General features: G+C 36.0%; 1 protein-coding gene across 1 annotated transcript; it reads right to left on the bottom strand.

The window, feature by feature from the left end:
• Window positions 1-712: 712 nt before the first annotated feature.
• LOC105793169 (ubiquitin C-terminal hydrolase 13) lies at window positions 713-14,873 on the bottom strand. Its single transcript, XM_012622097.2, has 32 exons — window positions 14,697-14,873; window positions 14,460-14,526; window positions 14,162-14,312; window positions 13,901-14,058; window positions 13,023-13,288; window positions 12,723-12,941; window positions 12,529-12,637; window positions 12,324-12,439; window positions 11,791-11,889; window positions 10,662-10,771; window positions 8,541-8,615; window positions 8,216-8,294; window positions 7,949-8,095; window positions 7,542-7,622; window positions 7,343-7,462; window positions 7,109-7,231; window positions 6,741-6,818; window positions 5,787-5,875; window positions 5,593-5,701; window positions 5,167-5,235; window positions 4,962-5,072; window positions 3,763-3,818; window positions 3,447-3,624; window positions 3,260-3,361; window positions 3,100-3,171; window positions 2,921-2,986; window positions 2,508-2,573; window positions 2,237-2,323; window positions 2,008-2,124; window positions 1,693-1,767; window positions 1,512-1,598; window positions 713-1,324 (listed from the first exon to the last, which is right to left on the bottom strand). The coding sequence occupies exons 1-32, from the start codon at window positions 14,724-14,726 to the stop codon at window positions 1,283-1,285; spliced, it is 3,354 nt and encodes a 1,117-aa protein (XP_012477551.1). The 5' UTR covers window positions 14,727-14,873; the 3' UTR covers window positions 713-1,282.
• Between the last annotated feature and the right edge of the window lie 4,786 nt (window positions 14,874-19,659).

Here is a 19,659-nt window from a genome sequence, read left to right as displayed (position 1 = left end):
GTCATTTTCCCTATTCGTTTTTTATTAATCGAGAATTTACTTGGATGACAGGCATCCACAAAGTGAATCTGAACTTAAGCATGCAGGTAGGCATGGAGATATTGAAACAGTTAAGTCGTGAATTGGCCATCAATAATCAGTTTAATTCAGTGGTCAATCACCAGTTATACAATTACAGTAAAAGAATTAGAGTCCCTAATCAACAACCTTCGGAAACAAAATATGATAACATAAAAGCAAGTGGTTATAGGTATAAAACAGTTTTGTTAGTAAACAAGCTTTCTAATTCTACCACTAAAAAGTTCCACATACCACACACCTTAGAGTTTATAAAAGATTTAAAATTACAATTTATCATAAACTTCGAAAATAACATTATTAAAAAAAACAACCATGAACATGGACCATAAAAAAATAATATCACCATGACAAGGCCTACAATGGGTAGGCGGAAAAAAAAAGCAGTACCTAAATTGAATATCTTTATAACAAAATAGGTAATTGCTTCGACAGAGTGGAAAATATTTCTCAAGAGAAACAAGAAAATGGAAAATAAAATATATCCCATTATTATGAATAAATTTGATTTACTTTGGATTACTCCGAATCATAATACCAAACTCAGATTTGTAACCATATAAAAACAAGTTCACTATAAAAAGAAATCAGTAATGATTGAGATTGAGATTGGGATTTCAGAGTTGGGCGAAAGTAGCGCAAATATGAAGAGAATCTTTAGATATAATAATAATAAGCCATAATAATAGGCTTGAAAAAGAATGGCAATCAACCATTACAAAGGGCAGCAGCTAATGCTAAATGCATCAGATGATCTACATGGACAAAATCAGGGCAACCAACCAAAGGGAATGGCAAAAATCACAACCTTCTCCCAACTATACTGTGTATACATAAATTCACTTATAATCAAAATCTTGTTTATGTACTGACAAATTACACAGGCAACTTGCCCCCATTTACGTTTTGATTGAAGATTGAACCAACCAACCAACCTCGATTTAAAGACGGAAAGTAGTAGCAAAAATCTCAGCGGATCGTAATTGTCATTTGCAGATGCACACTTTGATTACGTAAAAGGAAGTAGTCCTTCAAATCGACACTACCGAAAGAATTACATTTATCCAACAAATCAACAAGCAAAGGTCACAGATGCCATTTCAGTGCTAACTTGTTGCCTCACATTGTCATTTGCTTTTTGTTCATGTAGAGTGCCACTCTTTTGTGCAATGTCACCAAAGGGAGGTAAAATCTAAAATAGTCCCTAATTGTATATTTTAACAGGCTTCTCAAAGGTGTGCCGGTTCTGCAAAGAAGCGTGATTTTATTAGAGTCTACTATTCCGGGCATCGCCAAAGGCCAGTCATTTTCGGACTTGGAAAAAGCAGATAGATTAATCGTAGCCTTAAAGAATATCTTTATCCTTAGGGTATGTTTCTTATCAACTGATTTCTGCTGAAACTTTGGGAATACTTTTAATAAAGGGTTATTACCTGATTAGCAGCATAAGCTCTTTTTGGAGCATTGTCAGAGTGCTCCAGCCCAAGATACTGCTCCCAAGCACCATAAACATCTCGTCTCTGAGTATATGTATAGTAAAACCAAAATTAGAGTAAAATCCTAATGAAACTTGGAAAATTTTTCAAATATCTATAAGCAAAACAATGTGCACACCTGAAAACGACTAGATACAATATCAGAATCTTGAAGGTACTCCGGCCGGCCAAGTGAGAGGAATGCAAACTTCCACTGAAAAAACAAATAGGATTCATATAAATAAAACGAAGAATACATAACTGAGAAGGAAAAACAACTAGTTAAAAAGAAATATTAACACAAGATACATCACCATCAGAGTTCCTAATATACATCAATTCAAATTTTATTTACCCAGCCAAAAAGAGGAGAGAGAAAAGGGGTTGAACACGTTAAGAATTAGGGTAAATCAGTGAGCACAAGTTCACTTAGGATTCAGGAAGTACAACAAACCTTAGCAAAGTCCTCATCAGGAACTTGCAGCTTCTTTTGTATTCGGACTTTTATTTCAGCCAAAGTCTCACCTTCATGAATCACCAAGAAAAAGGGCTCTCCAAAATTCAGAATTTGCTGTCAAAACAAGAGGCAAAAACATTGGTAAGGAAACATAATAGTGATAAAGTAGTAATAGGCAAAGCAAAATGGCAACTGAAGATAAGATGATGTGAAAAAAATTTATTACCATCTGGTTCTGAGCAGTTTCTTTAGTGAAGTGGTAAACATGAATTAGGCGATCATTTGGACCAAGATTTTTCTCTTCTTCTGGAATCTGTAAGATTAAGAAACAAAGATCAAAACCAGCACTCTATAACTTAAAGAAAGCCATTATCCAAGAAATGATATTCAAAAAATCTAAACCAACGAAATACAAGAAAAAGAAAATGATTCCTTAGATCATAGCAGGAAGCATGAGTGCATGCATAAGAGATAGAGAGCAGGGTGGAGGAACTGACCTCTTCTGCCCGCAATGTCCAGTACTGGTCATTTATATTCTCAATCTTCTCACTAGGTGGGAAAATCTGCAGAAATGTGATGGAAACAAAATTTTGTGACGAAAGCGAAGAAAAGGGAACAATAGGTGAATAAACGAACCCCAAATTAGCAAACCAGGAAGAGCAGAAATACAAACCACATAAAGGAATATACAATTCAAGAAACTAACCCATGAAACAATCTTTTCAACAAGCAATATCAAGTTTTAAACAGATAAGACAACTGATGGCATTAGAAGATTATGAAAAATACGATATTAGGCAATACATCACCCATACATCCAGATCAAATTAAATAAACATGACTCATTCCCCATTTCCAGGGTAAACACTGATATGAGCAAAAAGTAACCATGATAACATGACATTCAAACCTTGTAGATCTTGTGATAGAAAACTTCAAGCAACCGCAGTTCTGCATCAGGATGAGACAACTCTACCTGTTTCCGAAAGATTATTCACAATTTTTACTCTATTATTTAAGAAATTATCAATAAAAAGTATACATGCCCTCAACATGATCATTTGACCCATCAAATGAAAGAAAACTTACCTTTGTCTTAAGATCATTAATCACATCGCCCACAGTGCTCTGTTTTGGAAGCCTAATTGTATGGATAACAACCTGGATCACAAAAAACCCACTTTTAGTGTACTACAACAGAACTTTTACATCATTCATCAAAACTCTTAAATATGATCCATATACTCACTTCATCCTTAGTAGCATGATGAAATGCTACCTTCAAGGTTTTCAAACCTTGTAATTCTGGTAGAGGGATGTCTAAAACTTCATAGTATAAAATATCAGAAGTCTGTCAACAAACAAAATTGGTTAGCTTTTAGCCGTATCATCATTTGGCCTCTCAATATGCACTGCTAAGGGGATTTGATTATTACCTGATTGTAGTGGACCAGCATGTCAGACAAATGATCCACCCCACGATACTTAATAGGCTGAGGTTTGGGTTGCTGAGAGTAACAATTGTGAGATGTAAGCCTGATTTTTGACGGATCATTCAAACCAAGTTTCTGAGCTACTCTTTCAACAACATCATCATAGGTATAAAGCCTTGACCTAAACATTCAAAAGGAAGGAGTGTAAGGCCTTGATCATCAAATTGATATTTAAAATAGCAGAAAATACCAGTAAAAAAAGGTATGTCAATAGAAAAAAAGTACAGGAAGGCAACTTCAACTGAAATTTTGAACTTACATCTCAAGACAAAAATCATCTTCCTTGGGTTTCTCCAAAGACCGAAAGTGTACAATCTACCATAAAGAAATTTAAAAAAATGAAAATATTGCTTTAGCGAATGAAGCAAAAAAGCTTAATCAAGCTGGATATAACTGAAGGGTTGTATATTCCAAGAAATGACTGAAAATGTACAATCTGCCATAAAGAAATGTCTTCACAAATAGGATAACAGCTTAATATGCCTTTGGACAGCATTCAAAAGTGAGCCAAAACAGTTTGAAGGCTATGTGAGTATATAGAGCTTTTACTGTATCATTAATAGACAAAAAATATAACCATACACCTTATACTTTTTCGGATAATGAAAAGACTCATAAATACATACAAATGAAAGGGCTGCACTCATCACTCATCCAAACAAGTAAAACCTCTAATAGCGTTTTCTCTTGTATTTAGTTTCTGGGTGGCAGTCCTGCTAAGTTTTATGTATAACGTAAGCAAACCGGAATTAATTATGCTGATAATTTTCTTTAAATAGAAAATGCAGAACAAAATGTGATTTTACTATTTTCATTCATCCAATGCATTTATTTTCAAAGAGTGGAAAGATTGAATTGTTTAAAATTAGGGAATTTAATAAAGAAATAGATGGTGCTTCTGGAACCAAGCACTATTATTTATAATTGTAGATATCATGATCTTATCAATCAAACTCTGAGGCCCATTGAGACAACGAAAGTAATGCCAATGCTATTAAAAAAAGTTAACTTGTTTTCTGCTTTAATCTATTAGCAATGCTTACCAACATTAGCACATGCAACCACTAACCTAATATGCCAGATCAAAAACTGCTCATGGAATTAATGAGTGCGACCAAAAAAGCAGACAAATAGTATTCAGTTAATCAAACTACCACTGAGAGAACAAAGTGCTCAATATATTGCACATTAGCTCCTGAATATCATGAGTGAAAATCTACCTTTTATAGGTCTGAATATTCGTAGAAACTAATAACCCAGGCATCAGATTGGACTGAAAAGATGCAAGACTAATCTACCTACCACACATCATCCATCACAATCATACAAAAAGTAGCTATATGACCAGACAGATCAACCCTCACGCTTGACATCCATCAAGACTTCAGATGAAAATGCAGTGAAAACAATAGAATAACTGCAAGAAGGTAGTATATATAAAGGATAAACAGAATGTACTTGGCGATTATGCACATATTCCAAAAATGAAGGAACATCTGGATAGCGGAATTGTTCAGTGCTTTCAACAGGAAGAGACTTTTGAAAGCAAACTATGTCACCATCCTCAAGCTGCAGTGGAAAATGATGGAATATCAAAACAGTTAAATAGGATCAAACCAAATAAGAATTGTCCCAAGGACCCAAAATGAGGTACAATGCATACCTGGCTAGCTCGGAATGTAATTTTCTTGTCAATGGGTTCACACATAACACTGGGCTCAAACTTAATTTCCTGTACATTAAAGCATACCCAAGTATCATTCCTCATTAGATTTTCAAAATTTATGCAAACGCTTGGACAAAAGAACCAGATGGACATTATATCCATTTCACTGTCAAACACAAAAATATACAGGAACTATTAACTAAGTTATTTATCAACTGTTCAAGTGAAAATAACTTAGAAAATGCCTGAATAGTTCCAACTAAACCACCATAGAGGAAGAAAAAAAAAATGTCTTTTCTAGAACTATGCATTAGTTTCAATTACCATCTCCTCAAACGCAAGCAAAAAAGAGAGAAATGACAGGAAAGAGTTAAAAGAGAACTAAAAATTGCACTGCTGTAGAAAGAATAATTGGAAGCAAACCTCGTAAAGGTTGATCTCTTCATCAGGAGCATATCCTGCCATTTTATTTAATTTTGATAAAATTTCAATCGGCTTGCCAGTGCTTTTCACAAACAGCCTTCCAACAAAGCTGATGCAACAGAAAGATAATCTCTTATAAGATTTCACATAATTCCCCGAAGATAAGGGGAAACACGCAACATGAGACAACTTACCGAAGCTCTTCTTTCTCAGGATTATAGTGCTTAAAGAAAAGTAAAATATCCTCCTTTGTCTTATCCGGTGGAGCAATTGGGCGTAAATCCTGAAAAATAATGTTTAAGTCATGAAAAGAATACAAGATGACCACAAAATTACCAAGGGGAAGAGGGCAAAACTGGATGAAACACTCATTTTTAAATGATTCATATACATAGGATTTGCCTAAAGAATTTAGCAAAAAGGAGACAGTTACAAATCCAACTTCTATTTAAAGGGCAGATAAGTAATTCTGTGCTGGACATGAGTGAAGCTTAAAACCTCATGGTCTGATTCCTACTTATTCCTTTTATATTGGAGGTTTCTGAAGCTTTGACCCATGGTCACTACTCGCTAGAACTAAGAGTTCAGCACTCTACCAAAAAACAACAAGGCCATTGGAAAATGCCTAACTTCTATGGTGACAACAGACAGCCTTTTGCACTGGGAAGCTTTTAGAATCCCAACTAAGGCCTATCCTTCAGTATCTCTCCTAGTTCTCATTTTTAAATGATTCACAGACATAGGATTTGCCTAAAGAATTTAGCAAAAAGGAGACAGTTACAAATCCAACTTTTAATTGAAGGGCAGATAAGTTATTCTGCGGTGGACATGAGTGAAACTTAAAACCTCATGGTCTGATTCCTACTTATTCCTTTTATATTGGAGGTTTCTGAAGCTTTGACCCTTGGTCACTACTCTCTAGAACTAAGAGTTCAGCACTCCCAAAAAACAATAAGGCTATTGGCAAATGCCTAACTTCTATGGTGACAATAGACAGCCTTTTGCACTTGGAAGCTTTTAGAATCCCAACTGAGGCCTATCCTTCAGGATCACTCCTAATTCTAATTTTGGATTGGAGAATGAAGATCCTGAATGAGATAAAAGAACATAACTAGACAGAAAATTTAAGAGATGGAAAGCCAAATTACCAGTCCAAGCTCAACCTCCAAGAACAACCTCAATTCTGCATTGTGAACTTTATTTGATACCTCCCGCAGTGTTCCAACCTACAGTGAGGAGATTCAAAGTTGGGCAGAGTTAGATCCTTGACAAACAAAAAAGGAAATTTCGGCAAATTTCTATGTTGTCCAGGTTTTTTCTGTATTTTTTTAAGAAAAACATGTATAAATGTATACTCATTCAACAGGAGAGGCATGCAACAATATGCATGCAAAGGTTGTAGAACCAAAAGGACCTTAACTATGCTGAAAAAAAATGGAAGCTAAAACTAGACACAATTACTCCTGAAACAAGGTTTTAGAACCAAAACAGTATAAGTGGCGCTTAGGAATATTACAGATTGTGTTTCCTCCAAAGGTGTCAATGGTCGGTTTGGACGGTATGTATGATTTTGACGCTTGGCCCACAACCAGAAACGCTGAAATTGCACTGGTATGCCAAACTCTTTAGCAATCTCTTCCTGCATGCACCAACAAGTGAAATCATGAACACAGGATATAACTATTACCATAACTGCCAAGTAAAAGGCAAGAAGAAATCTTTTTTTTTTCCTTTTCTCTGTTTACCATACCTTAAACACATTGAAAGTTATCTGCTTCTGAATTCGAAAACTCCTGACTTTATCATGATCCACAAGATCAAAATATATATCCTTCCCAATTTGCCCTGCAAGATCATCATCTCGTGCAACCTGGACAATCATATAGCTGTAAGAAAGTACTCTCAATAATGCTCCATCCAGCCACTAAAATAATGACTCAAACAACAACCTTTATAATAGTGTAAAGGTGTGCCTCTGCCTTCTCTTTTTTCTTATGCTCCTTCTCTTCTTGTTCTTTCTTCAACCTCTCCTAGAAACATCATAAAAAACATTGCACATTAGATTGTGAGAAAGGGAAGATCTGAAATGATCAAATTGAGAAACAACTCCTAAAATCAGCTGGGTAAGAGCTCATCTGTAATTGCTCTAGATAAAGCAACCCAGGAGACAATCATATGAAATTTCAATGGTTTCTTCAAGCCAAGCTTGAGACTACTAAATATGCTGAACTATCCTAGTTGGAGCCATAAACAACCCGAACTCAAACCCAGCTAGGGACTAGTTAATAACTCCCTTCCACCACATCTCTCGACTTGGCTCATTTTTAGCTCTAATATGTTAACAACAGAATCTTACCCTAAGATGTTCGGCAATATCCTTCTCATCCACATTACATATTATCTTGTCTTTGTCACTTTCACGTATATACACCAGCATGTATGCATTTGAGTATTTGGTAAATTTAAAAGGAGTATTATTGAATCCTGGATTTGTCTGTGGTAACTGGCACATTAGAAGAAAGAAACTTTGTTAAATCATAACCCTGAAGATACATATAATTAAAAGAAAAAAAGCTAAAACAAAAAGTTCATAAACAGTGCGTAAAACATACTAAGATAGTACCTCTTCTTCACCACCATACTGCTCCTCCAATGCCCTTTTCATATCTTCTTTCGTTACTCTTTCATCATCAAATTTATACCTGAAAAGCAATACAAAAGAAGTATCACCTGCAAGTCTCCGAAGCGCATAGCTGGCATATGTATGCTGTAAATAAAGTACCTTAAATACAATCAGCATATGTTAGTTTAATAGTTGTGCAGCAGACTAAGCATTTAGTAATCAATTCCTTTTCTTCTTTCATTTTCTCTTCTTTTTTTTTCTTTTTTTTTTCTTTTTTTTTTTTTTTTTTTTTGCATAGGATTGAATGCATTAATATGATCCATACCATTGATCAGAAAGAGTCGGCCTGATAAATGCATAATAATGTCCACCATGCACCCCACCACTGTGAACGAGGACACTGTAACCAAACTCAAAGATGTAAGCAGCAGCTGTTATTATAAGCATTAAAGAAACATAAAGTAGCATGTGCTGTCACTAAATTTCTGCACAAGCACAATCAACTTGAGAACAGTTACCATCTTTCATAGTATCATTAGAGAACCCCGGTACATGGTTTCTAAACTTAATGTTATTATAAGCAGTGAAGAAACATAAAGTAGTATGTGCAATCCATGAAATCTGTGCACCAGCACAATCAACTGATATGTGTAAACAATCTTTCTACACATTATTAGAGAAACCAAGTACGTGATTCATTTCTCAACTTCTGTTTGTTTTTGCTCACCATCTTAAAGTAGGCAATTGTTGAGGACAGTTGAGGGGAATGTAACACAGAATCAGCATTCTCTAGCCTCTCTACATCAGGAAGGTAAAGATGCCTCAACTGAAAATTCAAAAATTTTAGGACAAATTCTTTATCCAATTATACCATCTTCTTTCGAATAGGGTCTTCACAAAGTAGACTATTCTAAGTCCAACATCTCCTTCATAGTTCATAAGTCAGTAGAAAAGTAATTATCAACCCTAAACCTTAGAATTTTGATGTCCACAGGAATATTAGTAATTATCTTCCAAGCTGGATAGGACGTTAAGTCAAAGTCAATTGGGTCCCATCTTTAATATATTTTAGGTACAGTGCTTTTCCTTTATACATTAGTTTGGGTATCATTACTTAGCCTACCCACTTACCAAACCCTAATCCTAGTAGACAAGTAAGTATTTGCCCATCTATATCTCTTTGTATTGACCAAACTTGGTAGAGTGGATTTAATCAAGGATATGAATTATTTTTTCTTTTGAGAATGTTGTTATTCAGTAATAGCACTACATGTTCTTTTCTCTTGCTAGTTGCTACGGTGTTTGAGGTTTCAGACCACCTTCCACATAATGTTGTCAAGGGCACCAAGCGCACTCAAGGCGCCAGGACCTTTATATAGCCTGAGGTGCAAGGCGCAAAAAAAAGCGCTCACCCGAGTAAACCGAGGCGCAAAAAAAGTGCTAGCCCGAGTAAACCGAGGCCCAAGCATATAAATATACATGTAAAATGTATATGAAAACATATGTAACTAATACATATAATTAATAAGTACTAATTAATTAGTAAAAGAAAGATAAATTTCAATATAGTTCAATTTATAAATTCAAAACATTGTTCAATAGTTTAAGTTTGATGATTTACTTAATGTATTGTAAAATAAAACACCATAAGAGCAAAATTATATATCATCATCAGAAACTAGCTCTAAATTTCCTTCATCTTCTCTTAAGAAGTTTTAACCTTTAAGAGTTAACTAGATTTTTATATAATAAAATTAGATCAATAATTAATTAAAAAATCATTTATTATATTTTATTATATTTTTCTTTTAAAAGCAAAAATAATATATATAAATAGGAGAATAGAATGGCTCTTTAGTGAGGCGCGCTTTTTTTGCGCCTAGCTTTGCAACAAAGGCGCCCAAAAGCACACCAGGCACTCGCCTGATTGAAGTCGCCTCGCCTTGAGGTGGCTGAGGCGGTAATGGCATTTGCGCTGCGCCTAGGCGCGCCTTGACATCACTGCTTCCACACACGACCCTCTTTGAGATAAAAAAAAATCCCAACTAAACTAACCCTAATTGATTTAGGCCCGAACATATCTATTTCCACCAAAATGACTTCACAAAAAGATACAAGTATACAATTTTTGTTACAATGAAGCCTGTACCAGATCCTGAACAATAAAAAGCCTTACCATAAAACCATTAATGAATTACTACTAATGATACAAGTTCAGAAAAATATATATCAAAGATATCAAAGAAGTTATAAAACATCTAGAAAGTATTTCCACCATGAAAATGACTAAATACTTTTTTTTCAAGTCAAAAGAAAATGTGAAGGTATAAAATTTGGATATCCTTCAACTTTCCATCAAAAGCAGCTTATTCTAGCTACTGGTTACCAAAAGATGGAAATGGAAGAACACAGCTGAGACAGGATTAATGCTTAATGTTATAGGTACCTGTGAAGCGTATAAAGATTGCGGACTCTCCTATCAGCATCTGGTGATAAGTATTTTCCACCATCTCGGTCAAGGTCAAGTTGCAAAGGGAACTCATAGCGATCATTAATCTACATAACAAATGGAAATATTAATTTTACCATTAGAATCCAGGATAAAAACACATTTAACAACTGTTAGCACAACCCAATAAAAGCATGCAAATAAAGAACTAATATCTGTCAGATGACAGAACTTGCAGCAATTCCTCACTGAGTAAGGAATGTCAATTTATGCTGAAGACATCAAACAGGCGTAATGGTGCCTCTTTTAAGTTTTTGTTACTAAAAGCATCCACGGTGTGTGTGTCACATAAGGATTTCTGTTCTCTAAACAAAATGAAGAGAGGCTGGAAAGGCTACGAAGTTAGTTTTAAGTTTTAATGCAAAACTTCATCAAAACCACACAAAAAATTTAGCATCGCAATACAACTGCTATTAATAAGATGTAGAAAACTAGTAATTGTATTCTGCCAGGTGAGTTGGTTTGAACCCCACGCTTCCAAACCAAAAAAAAAGACTCAAATATTTTACTAGCACAGAACATGCCAACCGGTCATTCACAGAAGGGGAGGGGGAACCACTACAGGTGAGAACCAACACCCCCCAAGCTTCGATTCTTTTACTTGGTCTGGGGACTGGTCCCCTATGTAGTTTTAACCCTTCATTTTTCTTGAAGTGCATGTGTCCGACACATGGATATGATGATACGACCTCTAAATACGTGGAAAGACACAGAAATATCTGACCATACTCGCGCCAGGAACATACTGTATCTGACACTCACACCCAAGTCCGACTAACAAAGCCAGTCAAAGGGAGCATAGCACGCCCCTTGCCAAGCACCATTCCCAGACCTAGCTAGCACCTAGCAGCACACAGTTAGAGCTCATTACATCTGCTATTTTTTGCAACAATTGTTTGCATGTATTACGAGTTCAACAAGAACATATAACTATTTTTTTCTCTACTTCTGCAAAAAGGAAATTTATCATCATGTATTATTAAGCACTAACAGTGAAGCCCCTGGACTGCACATGCACCATTGGCTATGAAGAACCACGCAGAATTAAGATGTTATAACTGCTGACCTTGACCATAGTGTCCCGCATAAAATCATATTCAAATCGCTTAAGCTGAAGCTGAAGGACCGGAGGGAAGTCAATAAACAAGACACCCTTCTTAGCATCCTGCAATAACATCATCCAAAATGCAATTATTTAAACAGGAAAAGATATTACACAGAATCAGATATAATGCACTGAACAAAGGATAAAACAATTAAAAGAAAAATGAACGCTTGTATCAAGAGAGAACTTCAAAAGCTACCCTGTTTCAGAAATTGCAAAAGATGGCATTTTGTTACTACCATAGCAAAAATAGCCAGATTTTGTACACACTGGCCAAAATAGTGGCTCTTATGCAGCTTTGAACCACTGAACAATGATCTAACTAAAGGCAAATTTGCTAGTAATCAAATAACTTATGATGTATGCACAGATCATCCTATCAGTATTGTCTTAGAAGCATGAAATTAATTGATGAAATCCTATATCTACTTTAATCAACCTCATCAAAAGCATCATCTAGAATCTAGCATTTTGCAAAATACATAGAAGCTTACCTGCAAGCCATATTGTTCGGCATGATATTTATTATCACCTTCAAGGCGCTCAACCTCTACATACTTGTCAAAAGAAGCGTATACATCATGACAGCCTTTAACATCAAGCTGAAGATCTGGTATAGGCAAAAAGTAAATTAGCATCACATGGAGAACAGGACATAAATTCCAACCAGTTATTTCAGAAAAAAAAAAAAAAAGATACCATAAAATGACTCCTTCCTTGTAGATTTATAATCCACATTAATGCACTCAATGTAATTCATATGGTGCCCCTCAAACAACTGCTGTATGGTGCCTTCCACAACAGTTCCCTGGTGGCATAACAGAAGCAAACAAAATTTACTTCAATTTCAAATTAGAATAAACTCATGGTTAAAGATCATTGAAGCTTTTTACCTTCATTTTATCTTCAAGTTTTTCACACAGAACTCTATTAAGTTCTTGAACATCGTGCTGCATGAAAGAATCATGTGTGTCCCATCCAAAAGATTTGGTCAGCTCTTTTGTTGCAACACTGCTGTCACTGTACTGGAGTTTGTAAAATAAACTCTGCAGAGCAAGAGGGATGCTTCCTGATGGCATATCATTCTCAGTTGTAGGCATATGATACACTGCCTGAAATATAACATCAGAAGCATTAGCAAAAGTGATCCATCAACACATCAGTTCAACAAGACATGGAGCATCAGTACTTACCTTCCTGAAGTAAGGAATGTGATACAGAGTTTGAAGCAGAGAATTCATGTAACATGTTGCTCCTTGATTTTTAAGTCCAACATAACCAGTTTCCTTCTTTGAGTCATATGTCCAGTAATCAACAATCCTGCGGACAACCACCTCTGCTTCAACAATCAAAGTGTCATTCACAAGATACCCTCTGCAAGGATCATATAACTCGCCGAGGGGCATAAAGGATGTAAAACCCCAATCACTTTCTCGTGCATTGAACTGGTGCTGTGTGTCTGTAAAAATCCAAGTCAGGTGCAAATTTAATAAGCTTATCATTATTCTCTCCAATGGTATGACCAAATTCACATCAAGTTACAGAAAGATACTAGAGAAAACTAAGACATGAACATGGTACTAAAAGCTACACTAGCGCACAAACTATAGATTCAAGAGGGGGGGGGGAATGGAACTGAATATTAGTCAGACACTATACATGCAAGGAGAGTAATATGGTCACAAGGAAAAAGGGAATTGTACCAAAGAACAAGGACAAAAAATCTTAAAATCAGCCAAGTTTAGTCATGTCTTTCAATCATCAGAAATGACAATGATATCAAGAACTCCATATTGAAAAAAAGGGAATCATAAAGGCCACATTTTCTTTTTAACCTGATCAGTAATCAGAGATAACCTGCCTTTCATTGCATCAAATCTACATTAGACTGTTTACAATAACTCCTAAATGATGAAACAACATAACAAATAAGGATGTTTTAGAGCTGGTATTGATCATAGCAAAACAAAACTGATTCAATGAAATCCAGAAACAAACTAATTTGATGTTATAATACCAACGGAAGAAAATACTGAAACAGTGTACAGATAATCTACTTAAAGGGTAATACCTTTTCTGATAGAATATTTATTATGAATTTGATTAACTACTGCCAAACTGAACTGGGCATATCTACTCCACCCATAGGGTAAGCTTGCTGAGTCAGCAACATCCAAATACATAGACAAATGATCCACATTGTTTCCCTTTGGAAATAGCAGTATTCGCCTAAGCAATTCAAACCAGAAGTATCAAATCATCAATTATCATCGCCAAAAAAATATAACGAAAGAAAGAACAGTAGCAATATCAACAAGGGAAAGAGATATACCATTTATAACCACCGACAACGAAGACTTCAGAATAATGCTTCTTAGCGTTTAACCTAGAGAAGTTTTCAATCCTCCAAGTGAATCTTGATGAAGGAGGATCCTCAACTGGTTGATTTTCCACAGTATTTGCAGCTTCGGGTTGCGCTACAACTAACAATTAAGATATAAATCACAAAGATCATAATCAAATTAAACCCTCTTTTCAGTCTACCCAAAAAAAAAGTAGAAAATTTCGGAACTTGCATTGATGTAAGCGAATCAAAGAAGTAAATTTCTCAAAACAACAAAAAAAAGTACCTTCCATGGGCTGGTGATTGTCGGTCAAATCAGACTGTGGGACGAGCATTTCCTCATCTTCTTGTTGCTAAAAAATCAAGGAAAATTTCAAAAAAGAAGTTATTAAATCAGAAGAATCAGATCCATCAAGAAACCAAATTGGACAAAGAAAAACCCTAAAAAACTCCAAAAATAAATCAATTAATCAAAAAAATCATAAAAAAGGAGTAAAAATAGAGAGAAAGAGAGAGAGAGTACATCGATGGGGGCAGGGGCCATAACAGTCATAGCTATGAAATTGAGAGGTAAACAAGCTTACGAAAACAAGAGGAACGAGAAAGGGGAAACTAGGAGAAAGATTTTTTCTCTATTTTTTGGGTTGATTTTATTTGGTGATTTTATTACAGTGAAGAGAAGCGAGGAGAAAGCAAGGTCTTTCGATGGTCTTTATTTGGGAAATGGGTAATTTCGGAATTTCAGTCATTTTCTGTACTTCCTTTTTGTTCTTGGGAGATGGCTAATTGGATACGGTCAAACACATATACTTTACCTTTACCACTATTCGAATACGATGTATGATAATTCAATAATACAAATAAAAAATAGAAAATAAAAGCTGAACTTCGGGCAAAATATAATTAAAAGCTTTTTTTTTTTAAATTTACCAAAATAGGCTCGGTAAATAATTATTTACCGGAATGGGTCATTTTCTCCGAAAACGAGTCCACATCAGCACGATGTCAGTGTACGTGACAGGAAAACGCGTCTTCAAGGGTGCGCTTTGTCCACGCGGACAAAAAGCGCACTGACGTAGACGCGTTTTGTTGCCACGTCAGCGCGTCCCAAAGGACGCATTTTCCGTGCGTGAACAGTGCCAATGGTCATTTTTTTTACCTTTGGCCCCCCAACGGTAAAAAAAAACTATAAAAACCCTCCACCCCTTCATTTTTTTTTCTCAAATTAATCCTTTCTCAATTATTTTCTCAATTTTCTCTCAATTTCTTCTCAAATTGCTCTCAATTTCCTTCTAAATTTCTCTCAAATCCATATTTAATCTCAATTTGCTCTCAATTTCCTCTTAAATTTCTCTTAAATCCTTATTTTTAGTTAATTTTAAAAAAAATTAATTTTTTTTAAATCATAAAAATTTGTACGAATTTAGCAATGGCCGGAGAATTGATTCGTCTTGATAACAAGCACATATCCGTTGAACAAATGAAAATGGTAAGTGTTAAATTTATTTTTTAAATATTATTTAATATTTTTTATTTATGCATTTTAAATAATTATTAATTTATTATTTGTTATAAAGTCAGAGATCGGATATTGGAATGCTATATCCGAAATATGCATGGTCCTCCATCACCGTTGGTAGAGAATTACTTGCGGGAAGCGGGTTTTTGGCACGTGGTGACGGTAAGTCGGGGATGCAAGTTTGACCCGAAACTTATCAGTGCGTTGGTTGAGAGGTGGAGACCCGAGACGCACACATTCCATCTTCCATGTGGAGAGTGCACTATCACTTTGGAAGATGTCAATCTGCAATTAGGATTGCCGGTGGACGGGTAGCTAGTGTCCGGGTTTGTTTAATCTGGCGATTGGGGAGCGGTGTGCTACGAGCTTTTGGGCGCTATTCTGGAGAAAATTAACGGAGGTCGGATCGAGATAGGCTAGTTACGAGATACATTCCCGGATCCGGATGATGATTCAACCGAAATAGAAAGAATCCAATATGCTCGGGCATACATTCTTCAAATAATTTGAGGTTATCTGATGCCGGACTTGCCACGGAACTTCGTACATCTAAGATGGCTGCTGAAACTCGTTGATTTTAGAGCAGCTGGTGAATTGAGTTGGGGGTCTGCCGTGTTGGCAACATTATATCGGGAGATGTGCGGGGCGACGCGATCGAGTAAAGCGAAAATCGGAGGTTGCCTGTCACTACTGCAGTCATAGGCACGGTTTCACTTTCCATTTTTATGTCCTCGAGTGGACTACTCATATACATTCTCACTCATAACGAGGTAAATTTTATATTAGATTTTACAATTATTACGTAAATTTTTAAAAATAATAGTATGCTAAAAAGTTTATTTAATTAAGTGGAACTATCCGGCAAGTTATGCTCGATTACCTACCTCTATTGAAGATACACGGCTTCTATTGGACCAACGGTCGGAAGCACAAGTAAGTATTAAATAAAATAGATATTTCCATAATGAGATAGTCGATTGGTATTTAGTATTTAGTACATAACTAATATTTCCATCATGGTTATATAGTTTGAATGGACACCATACGAGGATCCGACAATTCGGGTAGTAATTCCGGATGAGTACTTCCAAAATCCAAACGGTTGGCATGTGAAAGTCCCATTGGTCAACTTTGCGACTGTGGAGATGCACCAGCCGGACAGAGTATTACGACAATTTGGATTCTGACAACCGATTTCCGTGGCACCTGAGGTGTTGGATGATCATCACAAAATCGACCTACGGCAATTGCATATGGATTAACCGAGATTCTAGTCACACTACATCCAAATATGGGAAGATTGGTATGACTATATACCTACTCGGGAACCGATCATCGTTCCAGAATTAGCGTGCGTGCTGGAATACATGTCATGGTTTAGGATTAATGGGAAGCCATATTTACTCTCGCCAGAGAAGAGGCAGCGACAATTGCGTGTCCAAAGGGAACGACGTGGCCCTTTAAATCTAAAAAGAAGGGACGACGACGCAGGCCCATCAACGAGACCCATGTTAGAGTATGCCCAAAGATCAATCATGAGATGGTTGTAATAACATACTTGATTTATTATGTTTATTAATATAAGGCGTTACCATTATTATTTCAGCTTTCTTTTACGTATATAAATAAACTGCTTTTATAATAATGTCCCGAGAATAATATGATTATTCTTAAAAGTTCCTTAGTCAAGTATTATTGTTGGATAGGACAACGATAATGCATTAAGACTAACGTGTAGTTGATTGATGATAAAGAGTTGTCATTGATATGGAATGTCAGAATCATTACATGAATATGTGTGTTAGAGAACAACATATTGGACTGACCCGTTATGAGTATGTTTCTTGGATTATTATGTAATTGTCACGACATTACTCATAATGATTAATATTTATATGATCCTCAGACTTGAGATCATCATAATCCCAACATCGTGAGTTGTATATTTTGATACGATCAAACGTAATCAGAATCGGTTGTTCTATAAAGACCGATGTTGGATATACCACAATCTATGTAGAGGATATGGTTGGTCGGTATAGGATAAGTCCCTCCTACATAATGGGAGTAATATCTTAGGCCACTTGATTAAGTAAGACTAGAAATGCATGGCCATGCTCAAATAAGTTGATATTAGATGTCATACTTATTTGTATATCGTAGTCTGCTTAAGAGATCAAGGAACATGGAATGGACAATGCAAGTGTGACTATTCCATGACTTGTGTCCAATCCGAGATAAATGACTTAAGGATTATTGCATAAAAGGTTAATCATAAAAGGTTATGTCGAATCATGATCTCTTGTGACTTAGGTAGCAATGATGCATTGCTAGATGCCACTCATTGTTCGTAGCATTAGAATCGTTCTAGTGTTATCGCTAACGTTATAAGAACCTCTGTGGTCACACCCTATAGTTGAAATGAACGGAATATACCATAGTTGGTATTGTTTTTGTCGCTTGAATTAAATTAATTATAGAATTAATTTAATTCGGTAATCAAATTTCAACACATTATGTACAAGGTTGTTGTACATATAGTGAGGACATGAATTTGGTTAGCATAAGAATTCAAATAAATATATGGTTTACCGAACTTATATTATAATTAATGTAATTATAATTTTCGGTTTAAAATATTATCATATTTATTTAATTCTTAAAAACCCTAAAAACAAAAGGATATAAATAATCATGTTTTTCTTTGTTTGAGTCTAGCACCGCATAAGAAAAATAACTCTCAAAATTGTTTTGGGATTCCTTCCGTTCAGTAGTCAACTGGGTGGATTACGTAGAGACCGGATCACGATAGATTACGGTTTTGGTTCGACAAACAGATCGACTACTTGTTGTTGAGGTGTTCTTGTCTACTCGAATAAACATTAGGTAAATTCAGAACCTTGATAACCCCGGTTTGTTCCTCACACATGGATCCATGGTTAGGGTCGCCGATTTTAATTTTTCATTGCACACTGTAGGGTGCCATGATCCAACACCCCAAAAATTTACCCACCAATCATCGCCCCATAACTTTATCGAGCCTAGAGGTGCTCATGGTCGGGCCACCTGACTGACTGACTCACCAAATATGGGAGGGTTTGGGTAAAATATAGGTAGAAATATGGGCTTGGGCAAAAAACGAAGCCCAATTAAAAACAGTGCCAGCCTTGGGCACCACTTTTTGGCTGCCTTTACCCCGAATATAATAAATATATTTATTTTTTATTTTAAAATTTTAAAATACTTTTAAAATACTTTTTTTAATTTTAAAATATTTTTAAAATACTTTTTTAAAATTTTTTAAATTTTAAAATAATTTTTTGGTATTTATTTTAAAAACGGGCCGTGTCGGGCCGGGCCCGGGCTTATGAATTTTTTCCTGGGCCGGGCCTGGGCAAAATTTTAGGCCCATATTTGGTCAGGGCCGAAGTTTTTTCTGGGCCTACCATGAGCACCTCTAATCGTGCCCAAAGAATAAGATTGAAACACGATCGCCTTGAGCCAATAGTTCAACCGACAATACCCACGACACAACCTTTTCAGATGATGCCAGGTGCGTATCCTAGCCCTTTTATGTATCCTAACCCTTATATGTTTCCTTTTTCTAGTCCCATGGCAGGTTGGAGTCAATGGCCCGGTTCATCTTCATTTTCGACTACGTCGATTGGACCGTCGATGTATAGGCCATCGTCGCAGGAGGGATCACAAGAGTGGCCGTCGTGGAGCTCTTCTTTTTACCAAACACCATCACCGTATGGGTTTCAAACACCTTCGCTGTTCGTGATGCAAACACCTCCACATTCACTATTCTATCAAGGTGGCTCATCGTTCCAACACTGACAACCAGATCCCTACCGATGAACGGAATCCTCACGAGCAACCACAAGCCCACGGAAGTCGGACAAAGAAGGAATTCAATACAGAATCATTTAATTACGACCACCATGTGGCACTGAATCCGGCGGGC

Source organism: Gossypium raimondii, chromosome 7 (genome assembly GCF_025698545.1).
Source record: "Gossypium raimondii isolate GPD5lz chromosome 7, ASM2569854v1, whole genome shotgun sequence".
In the NCBI taxonomy this organism is placed as follows: Eukaryota; Viridiplantae; Streptophyta; class Magnoliopsida; order Malvales; family Malvaceae; genus Gossypium; species Gossypium raimondii.
The sequence above is the reverse complement of the archived record's forward strand: the minus strand, read 5'-3'. Positions and strand labels throughout refer to the sequence as shown.